The sequence below is a fragment of the Pelobates fuscus genome, chromosome 6 (genome assembly GCF_036172605.1).
Source record: "Pelobates fuscus isolate aPelFus1 chromosome 6, aPelFus1.pri, whole genome shotgun sequence".
NCBI lineage: Eukaryota > Metazoa > Chordata > Amphibia > Anura > Pelobatidae > Pelobates > Pelobates fuscus.
Genome location: NC_086322.1, coordinates 250,204,589 through 250,217,205, shown reverse-complemented (window position 1 = coordinate 250,217,205; position 12,617 = coordinate 250,204,589). Strand labels below are relative to the sequence as shown.

General features: G+C 37.2%; 1 protein-coding gene across 2 annotated transcripts in view; it reads left to right on the top strand.

The window, feature by feature from the left end:
- The window catches only part of AARSD1 (alanyl-tRNA synthetase domain containing 1), a 194,414-nt gene that overhangs the window by 25,096 nt on the left and 156,701 nt on the right, over positions 1–12,617 (top strand). For both annotated transcript variants that reach the window (XM_063458923.1, XM_063458924.1), the window contains exons 3-4: positions 1,541–1,669; positions 7,830–7,989. In XM_063458923.1, coding sequence (XP_063314993.1) covers positions 1,541–1,669; positions 7,830–7,989 — 289 coding nt within the window. The remainder of the gene's footprint in view (positions 1–1,540; positions 1,670–7,829; positions 7,990–12,617) is intronic.

Genomic DNA, 12,617 nt, shown 5'->3' with positions numbered 1-12,617 from the left:
CTGGATACTCATAGCTTCTTCAGAGATGCAACCGCTAAGAGATATCAGAAGGGCTAACATCACCCTCCAAAACATGGTTGGATTATAAACGAAGACAAATCGTTCTATCTTTTTTTGGGTCTCATTTTAGACTCTATTCAAATGAAGATTTCCACTACTTTGGTTACCAGAGAGCACGTTTGGTACATTGTTATACTGGTTTTTGATCTTGGCGTGTTCTGACTATCAGTATTTCTGGTATCCCTGATCCTGTGGCTTTGTCTTCTCGTTTATGCTACTGTCTGTGTCCCTGACTTCGACTTGTTTCTGACTATTCTTTCTACGTTTCCTCTTTACCGAGGGAAAGAAACAAACATTTTGCACTGAAAAATGGTGAAACAGGTTTCTGCAAGGACGTTTTGTAATAATTAATTTCCTCTTTACCCGAGGGGAAAGAAACAAACATTTTGCACTGTAACCAGACGGAAGCAGTTAATGTGCACATTACCTAGGTAAAGTGCGGGAAAACTCTCGATTCCTCACTTTAACTGCAGATTAACTAGATATTGCACATTAACTGATTTCTCACTTTAACTGTAACATAAAATATATATTCTCACCCTTCCTGGGTGGTATGTTTATTCCTCATTTAGGGTTCTCTTTCTGAGGCCTGGGAGTTTGAGGGTTCTACGCAGTATCTTGGCTGTTCCTAGAACTGCACTCTTCTGGACAGCGATCTCGGGTGTCCCACCTGGAATCTGTTGAAGCCACCCCCCTAACTTGGGAGTCACAGCCCTGAGTGCTCCTATCACAACTGGGACCACTACGGTCTTCACTTTCCACATTCTTTCTAGCTCTTCTTTCAGTCCTTGGTATTTCTCCACATTCTCATGTTCCTTCTTCCTGATGTTATAGTCACTGGGTATTGCCACATGCACCATGATTGCAGTCTTCCATTTCTTGTCTACCACCACGATGTTCGGTTTGTTGGCCAGCACTTGCTTGTTTGGATCTTGAAGTCTCACATAATCTTAGCCCTGTCGTTCTCGACTACCCTTTCTGGTATGTCCCATCTGGACTAAATCAGGTTTAATCCATATTCTGTTCAGATGTTATGGTACAAAATCCCAGCAACTTGGTTCTATCTCTCCGTTTATGCTGTTCCTGCTAACATCTTGCATCAGGCTACTTGGTGCTGGACTGTCTCAGAGGCCTGTCTGCACCTTGGGTCTTGCCTGGTGTGGTAGACTCCAGTTTCTATTGATCTGGTGCTGAGTGCCTGTTCCTCTGCTGCTAGGATTAGTGCCTCTATATATCTTTATGGGATATAAAAAAAAGCCTTATTTCCAATTAAATGCTGTATCATATGTATGGGTGCACTTAAACAGAATTTGGGAAATTGTGGTGGAATGAATGCATGGCAAAAACGCCAAAAAGGCCTTGGTCACAAATGCGTTGCATCTCAAAAAAGCCTTGGTCCTTAAGTGTTTAAGCATCTTATGTTATTTATTTCTTTATTTCTTCTTCTTCTTGTGACATTTTTCTTTTTTTTTATCTGCAGTTACTGACAGAAGTGGTATCGTGCAGTCCTGGCAATCTCAAAACTGAATGTGGGGGCAAGAAGGAGGTCTTGTGTGGATTTAATGTTTTACTGAAAGACACTGTTCTTTTCCCTGAAGGAGGCGGGCAGGTAAAATAGTTAATTGATACTCTTTGTATGGGTCAAGCTGTTTTCCCACATACACAGTATATTGTTGTAAACTGTCCACTTGCTTTTGTCAGTGTGGGTAACCAATTCTTGTAAATCTTGTTGCTCGGTTTGTTTATGTTTATGTTGTTTTTTCCCACTCAATATTTGGTTTAGCTGATGTATTGTTTGTTTTGCTGGCAAATCTGTAAATACGCAGAATGCCAAACCTTTCTACCCCAGCTAGTGTTTTTATTGGCTGACTGGATCAAAGGCAGAGTACCTGGCCATTTCCCATAAAGTTATTTCCCAGTCTACGACCTTATGTCAAACTTGTCTTTAGTAGTGGAGCAGAAACATCTAGACCAGGGTGTGACAAATTTATTTGGAATCTTGGAGCCAGCTAAAAAAGTTAGGAGACAGTTTTTTTTTTTTTTTTTTTAAACTAGTGAAGTTTAATTTAAGAGAAATATACAATTCTTAAAGGGAAACTATTGTCACCAGAACCACTACAGCTTAGCGTAGTTATTCTGATGCCTATAGCCTGTCCCTGTAGCCTTTTCAATGTAAACGCTGCCTTTTAACCCCTTAAGGACAGAGCTTCAGAAGCTTGACTTACGCTTAATGACACAAGCAATTTTTGCATTTTCTTGCTGTTTGCGTTCAACTGCAATTTGCATCTCTCTCATTTATTGCACCGACACATATTATATACTGTTTTTTAAAGGACAGAAAGGGCTTTAATTTGATATAACATATAAATATATAAATGCTTACTTATTATAAAAAAAATACAGAAAAATGCAAAAAAAAAGAAAAATATTGTTTTTTTTTACAGTTTTTGCAATCATAATGTGTGCATAATTAGTGCAGGTTAAGGAAAGTAATTAAAAATAAATTCATTTATTTGTTCTGATTTACAGAATATATAATGTGTCTGGGATTTTAAGTTTTTTTTGGTAGTTACAGGTCACAAAGCACAAGGAGTAAAATAAAATTTTAATATGGAGCGATTTTAGAATTTGGTATGTTTGTCTTGTAAGCCTAATAGCCATAAAATAAAACAAAATTGCCACACAAAAGTATATATTTATATAAAGTAGACATCACAGGCTATTTACCTAAGGTTGTTTTGACACTTTCTACGTAGCCATTTTACCGCCAACCTCTGCTAAATATTGGAGTAAAATTGTGTTTTGGGGGGGTTTTCGCACACAAACGTATAACAAAGAACTTCTCATGTGTATTTTGTAAAGTTGTTGTGTGCTATTCCTGTACAAAGTTTTATTATGTGTTCAGTTACTTCTGCTGAGTACAACGGTACCCCCATTGTATGTCTTTGGCACTATTTTGTGAAGCTACAGTGCCATATAGGAGACCTGTCCTTTTCAGTATTCACAGTAGAATTTTGAGAGACGGATATAATGAGCCTATGCTTCCATTTGGGGTATTATAACAGTTTGACTGTTCAAAAACCCCCACAAAGGCCTACCATTTGTAAAAGTAGACACTCCAGGGTATCTCATAAGGTGCATATTGTGCCTTAACATGCCCCCATTTTTTTACCATTACATGCCAAAGTATGTGGTAAAAAATAATTTTGTGCATTTTTTACATACGGATTGCATTTTTGCTGGGCATTTTGTATATTTCATATGTGCCACTAAGTTCAAACCCCCCAAATTATGCTCAGCTAAGTCTTCTGAGTAAAAGGACACCCCCATTGTATGTCTATGGCACTATTTCGTGAAGCTACAGTGCCATACAGGAGACCTGTCCTTTTCAGTATTCACAGTTGAATTTTGAGAGATGGATTTAATGAGCCTATGCTTCCATTTGGGGTATTATAACAGTTTGACTGTTCAAAAAAAAACCCACAAAGGCCTACCATTTGTAAAAGTAGACACTCCAGGGTATATCATAAGGTGCATATTGTGCCTTAGCATGCCCCCATTTATTCACCAATATATGCCAAAGTATGTGGTAAAAAATAATTTTGTGCATTTTTTGACATACGGATTGCATTTTTGCTGGGCATTTTGTATATTTCATATGTGCCACTAAGTTCAAAACCTTCAAATTATGCTCAGCTAAGTCTTCTGAGTAAAAAGACATCCCCAATGAATGTCTTTGGCACTATTTTGTGAAGCTACAGTGGCATATTGGAGACCCAGCCATATCAGTTTTTACAGAACTTTGAATTTTGACGCTGGACCTATGTGCAATTTCCAAGCATCTTCGTAAGTTTTAAATTCAAACTACCCCACAAAGGCCTACCATTTCTTAAAGTAGACACCCCAGGGTATTTCAAAAGGCATATTTTGAACCTTAGCGTGGGATAATTTTTCCGCTAGCTTGTACCAGGTGTAGTGGTAATAAGCGTTTTTTCTGCCTTTTTGACACACAAAGTGAGTTTGCACAGTATATTTTGCAAACCTTATGTGTACCACCACTCTATAATACTTTATATGTTGCTCAGCTATGTCGGCTGAGTACAAAAATACCCCCGTATGTACCTTTGCCAGGTATATGTGGACATCGGAGGGGCACATTTGGGACACAGCCATTCCATTTTTTTCAAACTTTAAATTTTTACGCTGTGCCCATGTCCCATTTTAGAGTATTTTACCAGGCTATATAATCCAAATACCCCATAAAGCCATACCATTTCTTAAAGAAGACATCCCAGGGTATTTCAAAAGGCATATTTTGAACCTTAGCGTGGGATCATTTTTCCGCTAGCTTGTACCAGGTGTAGTGGTAATGAGCGTTATTAAATGTATTTTTTTACTTTTTAAAACTTTTTTTACTTTTTAAAACTATTTTTTAAACTTTTGTTTTGCTTATTCATTTTTTTAAAGTTTCCTAAACTTTCGTAAAACTTTTTTTTACAGATTTAACATTTTTCTAAGCTTTTTCTTTTACCGTTAACCCCTAACTAGCAGTAAGCAGCACTAACAGTAAATTCCCCATTTTCCCATAACTCCCACCCACCCCAGCTAGCAAAATATTTAATTATACAATATTTAAATTAGTTAATTAAATTAATTTAACCCCTGAGGGTTAAAAAATAAATAAAAGTTAATCGTCAGGGGTATAATACTGTGATCTGTATTTTGATCACTGTAGGCAGTGATAGACTGGCAGGCAAGGGGTTAATTTTTATTTGGACTGGGTAAAGGGTTTATTTTTTTTTTATTTTTTACTTAAACGTTATTAAAACTTTTTTTTTACTTAATTTTTTAACTTTTTAAAGCTTATTTTAAAACTTTTTTTAACGTTAACCCCTAGTTAGCCTAACACTAAATCCTCCAATTCCCCACTAACTTCCACCCTCCCCAGCTAGCTAAATTTACCCTGAGGGTTACAAAAAAAAAAAGAATTAACCCTCAGGGGTTAAAAAAAAAATCAGATCATATTAAAATGTAATCCCTGCCAATTGATCACTGTAGTCAGTGATCAATTGGCAGGGAAGGGGTTAATTTTTTATTAATATGGGTAAAGGGGGGGTGGGATTTTAATTTAACTTTTTTTTTTTAACACCAGGGGGCAGGATCACTGAAGATCCGTCTCCCTGCACTTCACACTGAACCCGGAAGTGCAGGGAGGCGGAGGTGAGTATACAGAGCACATGTGCCCGCTCTGACATGCTGTCAGAGCGGGCACATGAGCTGGGACAGCCCGATCCGGTGCTCCCGGTCTGCCTCTAATGCAGAGGCAGACCGGAGCACCATTAACCCCACGATCGCCGCGATTGCGGCGATCTGGGGTTAATTTTACCGCGTGACGGACGAGGTCCGTCACCCGTCGTTAAGGGCATCCCCAGGATGACGGACCTCGTCCGTCACCCGTCGTGAAGGGGTTAAGAGAAAAGGCAGTGTTTACATTGCTACCTAGTAACACGCCTAGTAACACCTCTAGAAAAAGTCACTCAGACGGCCACAGTGTGCAGCACCTTTGTTCAGCATCTCCTCGCTCTGCATGGAGGTGCTGAATGCTACCCATGAATGCACATGTGCAATATCCCCACAGTGCTTTCCTATAGGAAAGCATTGCTTTAGCTGAGATCTTAAAGATTGATTATCTCAACCATGAAGGCAGGACAAGTCGTGGCAAACTCGCCACAGCGTGGGAAAGAAGGTGACAAACACCTCTCTCATAATAAGGGAGGGTGCAGGCACCTAAAAAGACACACACACACACACACTGACAGAGAGAGAGAGACACTGACATAGACACACACACTGACAGAGAGACACACTCATACAAATTGACCTTTTTCCATTTTAATCCACCCAGCCTTCCTACCTTTGGGAGAGCTGAGTGGATCTTTGCCTGGGGTCCAGTGGGGCTGCTCACTCATCCTGCGTGCGAGGGAGCAGTAATCTATCTGCAGCTCCTCTCTGCTCCCTTTAGTGATGCCGGGGCCGGAATGACGTCATATTTCGGCACCCGGCATCACTATACAGCGCAAGGGAGCAGAGAGTGGGTAGGGTTCCAAATGATGGTAGAACTCCCAGAGGTAACTGGGATGGAGTCTGATATAGACTAGATAAACTCCTCCCAGAACTCCAGCTATACTAGATCCACCCAAGGTATTCAAAGGAGCAAGCTGTAGTGGTTATTGTGCTAGGAGGGACCTAGCACCCTTCCATTTTAAGTCCATTTTTTACCTTCTTACACTGGGCGCCTCTTATCACATCCACTGCTATGACGTAGCGCTGAAAGTTTCTAAGGAGAAGCTTCCATTAGTTCTCCTGAGCTAAGGCCAACTGTGCACAGTATAGCTCTTTGGCTGAGAGCAGTTGGCTGAGGCTCTCAGCCAGTAACCCAAGCCCTGCATAGAAACATAGAATGTAACGGCAGATAAGAACCGTTTGGCCCATCTAGTCTGCCCGATTTTCTAAATACTCTCATTAGTCCCTGTCCTTATCTTAAGTCTAGGATAGTCTTATGCCTATCCCACACATGCCTAAACTCCCTCACTGTGTTAACCTCTACCACTTCAGCTGGAAGACTATTCCATGCATCCACTACCCTCTCAGTAAAGTAATACTTCCTGATATTATTTTTAAACCTTTGTCCCTCTAATTTAAGACTGTCCTCTTGTTGTCGTAGTTTTTCTTCTTTTAAATATAGTCTCCTCCCTTACTGTGTTGATTCCCTTTATGTATTTAAATGTTTCTATCATATCCCCCTGTCTCGTCTTTCCTCCAAGCTATAAATGTTAAGATCCTTTTAACATTTGCTTGTAAGTTTTATCCTGCAATCCATGAACCAGTTTAGTAGCCCTTCTATTAACTCTCTCTAAAATATTATCCTTCTGAAAATACCGTCTCCAGTGCTTCGTACAATACTCCAAGTGAGGTCTCACCAGTGTTCTGTACAATGGCATGAGCACTTCTCTCTTTCTACTGCTAATACCTCTCCTTATTTATTTCATTTCCTGCTGCTGTATTACATTGTCTGCCTACCTTTAAGTCATCTGAAATAATTACCCCTAAATCCCTTTCCTCAGATGTTTAGGTTAGTAGTGTACCAAATATTCTGTACTCTGCCCTTGGGTTTTTATGCCCAAGATGCATTATCTTGCACTTATCCACATTAAGTGTCAATTGCCACAGCTCTGACCATTTTTCTAGTTTACCTAAATCATTTGACATTTGGCTTATCCATCCTGGAACATCACCTGTTGCAAATCTTAGTATCATCAGCACTGCAGAGTTTAGCTTACTTTAATGTTTGTATACTAAGCAAGGTCCCTGGTAGCCTGCAGCCTGGCTCCCACTGGAGGTATGAAAATTACACAGCGCCTTTGCCATAACAATTTATACTAGTGAAAGGCAGATGTTGTAGGCTGAGATGGGTGAGTACATACTCTCGGCCAATCACTGCTGTACACTACTACTCTGTCTAATGCAGAAGCAAAGCCAAGCAGCACACATGAGCTTGGCTGAGGGCTCCAGAAACATTGAAGGAGAGTTGACCCTTAGGGAATCAAGGCATTATAACCACTTCAATGAGGTGAAGTGGTTATAGTGCTTGAAGTGTCCCTTCAAACTTACCTGTAACCCAGTGCAGGAACAGTTTCCTCCCAGTAACAGCAAATTACTTATTTTGCCTTTATGTTAATATAAGTCAAATTTTTTTGTTTTCATACTAGCCTGATGACAGAGGCTTCATCAATGAAATACCTGTCCTTCGTATCACCCGACTGGGTCCAGATGCAGTACATTTCATATCTACTCCTCTGGAAATTGGTGCCCAGGTGCTAGTAAAGGTAGATTGGGAACGAAGATTTGACCATATGCAGCAACACTCAGGTAAACCTAATTTGTTTATTGTAAATCATATTAATGCATATTGATGAAGCAGGATGTTCTTCACATAAAACCTTTATCGAAGATACAATGAATCTGACTTTTCATACTATAAGTCATATTAATATTACATATGAGTACCATCACCACATAAAGTAAAAAAAAAGCTGCAGTGTAAGCCACAAATAGTCAGGAGAAAAGAAAAAAACTGCAGTGCTTGCCACATAAATGCCTCAATGTAATGTTGTTGTAAACGTTTTTCAAATGATTTAAAAATATTTTTGGATGAAGTTTTAAAATGTTTAAAACATATCAAAAATATGATACAAAAAAAAAAATATATAAATCATTTTCAAAATGTTAAAACACTACTAAAATAAAATATATTTCATAATATTTTAATTATTTTAAAAGTGTATCCAAGAATATTAACTCTATAAGAACAAAGGCTATTTTGAGATGCAAGGTCTTTGTGACAAAGGCCTTTTTAGTACTTTTGGCCAGGGTGTATTAAACTTGTGCGGGCTCTGCCCCTGATCTGCCTCCTTGACACTCCTTAGCAAATCCACTGCTTTCATATGGGAAAGCATTGTGAATGGCTTTGAACAAAAATGTTGATAATGTCAGCAAAGCAGGCAGATCAGGAGCCAGGCCAGCAGCAGCAAACTGGAATACAAGTAAGATTTTACTATATTTAGGGAAACCAGGGGGGCTAAATTGTGTTTTTAACACTATATGGGCAGGAATACATGTTTCTGTTCCTGACCCTGTAGTGTTCCTTTAAATATGTATTACAGAAAGGAAAAATGAAGCACGGTAAACACAGTGAACAGTAAGATTGCTAAGTGTACATTGGTATCAGCATCTTATCGTACATGCATGATAGACCTCTTAACTGGTAAAAAAAATAAACAATAAAAATGAAAAGGTATAAAGAAAATAAAAACAATGACAAAAAAACCCTCTGTCTCGCCTGTCCTCTCTGCCACTATCTCCATCAAATCTTTTCTCATTGAATATATGGGGTTTTCTACTGTTCCTAGATTTGATAGCATTTGAGTATATATGTGTTTTTGGTTTTGGTTTTTACCTTGATTGGAGTAAGTCTGCAGTGTTTCGTCACAAATGTTTTCCAGAGTAGGTTGGTCTCCTTACGTGGTTTCCTTGTGCCAAAGTGTGATGCAGCTAGGAGTTTATAGTCAAAATTGTTGGCAATTTGTGTGATTAATTCAGATTTCGAAGGGATTGTTGTGGACCTCCAGTTTCTTGCCAAAATAGTAGCTTCAGCAGTTAAGACAAGGTAGATAATTTTGTTTAAAGATTTAGTAAGATCATTTGGCATTATATATAGCAGATAAACCTCTATCGAGGGTGGAATGTGGATACCTGTGCATTTTCTCAGTATTGTTATTACCTTGGGCCAAAATGAGGACAATTCAGGACATGTCCACGATATGTGGAGAGTCGTGCCACCATGGCATCTCGAACGGCTATTGTCTAAAGTGTGGTGCATTTTTGATCACCTAAACAGTAGTTTCATTGTTATCTCTAGGTGTGAAGTGCAAGAGGAAAGGCCTTTAGTAGAGAAGTATGCCTTCTCCCAAACCTCGGGTGGAAGTGTCTTCCAAAATCTCTATGCCACTTTTTTTTGGAAACCACAGAGCACTCGTGGGTTCAGACAGGAGTGTTGTGTAGCAGAACGATATAAGCTTCTGATGTTTGAGCATATTTAGGCACACGTATTTAGAGTTAGTCAGCTTTGATTTTTGGGTGGTAGGGACATTTAATCACAAGCAAAATATTTAAGTTTTTTGATTTGGGTAAATTCACAGACCATGCATATCAAACTACACCCCATATTTGTATTTTTGTATTCTGCTAATGTTCTCGATTAAGATTATACCAACATGTATATCTTTTACACTAATCCAACCCATTATTTAACCTCTACACCAGTGTTCTGCAACCTTTTATCGGCTATCGGCCTGAAAGTTCACAGATTATCGGTATCGGCTCTAAAAAAATCAATATCGGTCGATCCCCCTTAGTCCTGCAAATACTGAAACATGACTTTCAGTGCCTTTTTCAATGTAATTTTTTAAATATGTTGAATAGAAATGGTCCCAGAACCCTGAGGTACACCACTTGCCACTTTTGTCTAGCTTGAAAATTTACCTTTAATTGCATCTCTGCACTAGTTTGATCGCTAACCTATTGTGTGGAACCGTATTAAATGTCTTTGCAAAATCCAAATAGATCACATCCACTAAAATGCTGAAATATTAATATTATGCAAATGTCCTCCTATCCTGATAGAAAGTGGTTCTTTTAACAGACTTTAATCTACAAGGACATTCTAAAAAGTAAATAGCATTCTCAGTTGAGCACAATAAATATATTTCTTTAATGCAGAATGTCTTATGTTGGTTCTTTTGAGTGCATTTCTGTAACTTTCTTGGTTGATTTAAATCTTGTCGTTTTACAAGTCTGACTATTCTAAAACATGAAACCCTTTAGTTGACTTAAAAAATGATTCTTTACATAATGCTTTATATAGCTCTTCACTTTTTCTTTTTATTTTGGGTGCCTGTGAAGACCATCTTATGGTGGTTTGGTAATATCTCTCTATTATGCTCCAATGTTTGTGTATTATTTTCTTCAACATTACATTCTCTCTATTGAAGTCCAAAATTCAAGGTGATATAACTTGTTACTTCTTTCTTCCATTATTTGGGTTTAATAGGTATTTTCTATCCATTTTCGCCACATCCTCAACAAGTGTATCCAGTTTAGATTCATCATATTTTTTCTCAATTCATTTCTATTTTTGTGTTATGTATTATGTATTATGCTTGATCTGTAAAGGTAGCAATACATGTACAGTTTATTTTGATTCCTCTTACCTTACCTTGTTATTAGGTAAATTTTTCATCTTTAATGGACTATGGCAATTTTCCCCTAATATGAAACTATTTACATATTTTTCTTTACAAAATGTCTTTGTCTTAAAGTGTCTGTTTTTCATATCTAAATAAAAAAATTACTTTATAAAAACCCTCCACTTCTATTTTTTTGTTCATAATCTTCATCACTGGTAAATTTCTACTTTTGATGTTCTTTACCTCATGTTCCAGATTAGCCACATTTGTCAAGACTTTACTTTTTGTGTCTTGTGATTCTCAGACTTGGACAGACTCTCTTCTATCTTTTCTATTTTTTCATTTACCTCTGCCAACTTTTTCATTCTATGCTCATAAAACGTAGTAAACAATATTCCAATGCTTCGTACCACTTTTCTCTACATTTTTTAAAAATTTAGAATTGGGGAGTTTAGTGTTAGGCCAGCTAGGGGTTAAAAGTAAAAAAAAAAAAGCTTAAAAAAAGTTTTAAAAAGTGAAATAAAAGTAAAAAAAACAACGTTTTAATAACATTTAACCCCTTTCCCGACCTCTGACGTACGTAGTACATCCGACCAAAAAACAGTCGATAATGACTGCGGACGTATATATAGTAATATTAAGATAAACTTAGAATGACGTTAATATATATATATATATATATATATATATATATATATATATATTAAAATAAATAGAAAAAATATACATTGAAAAAAATAATAAAATTAAATTAAAAATTATATACCGGTTTAAATTTGTTCTAACTGTATTTTCATATTAATATACATATATATTTAAATCAAAATACATTTAGAATGACATTATATATACATCTTTCTATCGCTCTGTATATATAAATAAAAGAAATAAAAAAAAATATATATATAGTTAAATAGTTACATAGCTGAAAAGAGACTTGCGTCCATCAAGTTCAGCCTTCCTCACATATGTTTTTGCTGTTGATCAAAAAGAAGGCAAAAAGCGTAGTCTGAAGCGCTTCCAATTTTACAGCAAACTAGTAAAATATTTCTTCTTGACCCCAAAATAGCAGTCAGATGTCTCCTGTTACCCCACTAATTAGAAATTATATCCCTGTTTTTGCAAGTATTTATCCAATTGCTGTTTAAACATCTGTATGGACTCAGATAAAACCACCTCTTCAGGCAGAGAATTCCATATTCGTATTGCTCTTACTGTAAAAAAAACCCTTTTCTTTGCCTTAGATGAAATCTCCTTTCTACCAGCCTAAATGATTGACCTTGTGTCCTATGTATAGCCCTGTTTATGAATAGATTTCCAGATAATGGTTTGTACTGGCCCCGAATATATTTGTATAATGTTATCATATCCCCTCTGAGGTGCCGTTTTCCCAAACTAAAGAGATCTACATTTTTTTTTTACCTTTCTTTGTAACTAAAATGCTCCATTCCTTTTATCAATTTTGTTGCTTGTGCCTGCACATTTTCTAACATATATATTTAAATTCTACAAATATATTTATAGATTATTTTTACATAATTAAGTCGGTTTGTTAATTACAATTTGTGTGACCTACCTGACAACCTAGGCAGAAACTCCAGAGAATTTGGTTCGCAAGCCCAATATTTAACCCTGTAACTTTCCAGGACACCATAAAACCTGTACATGGGGGGTACTGTTTTACTCGGACACAAATATTTGTGTTTCAAAACAGTAAAACATATCACAACGATGATATCGTCGGTGAAAGTG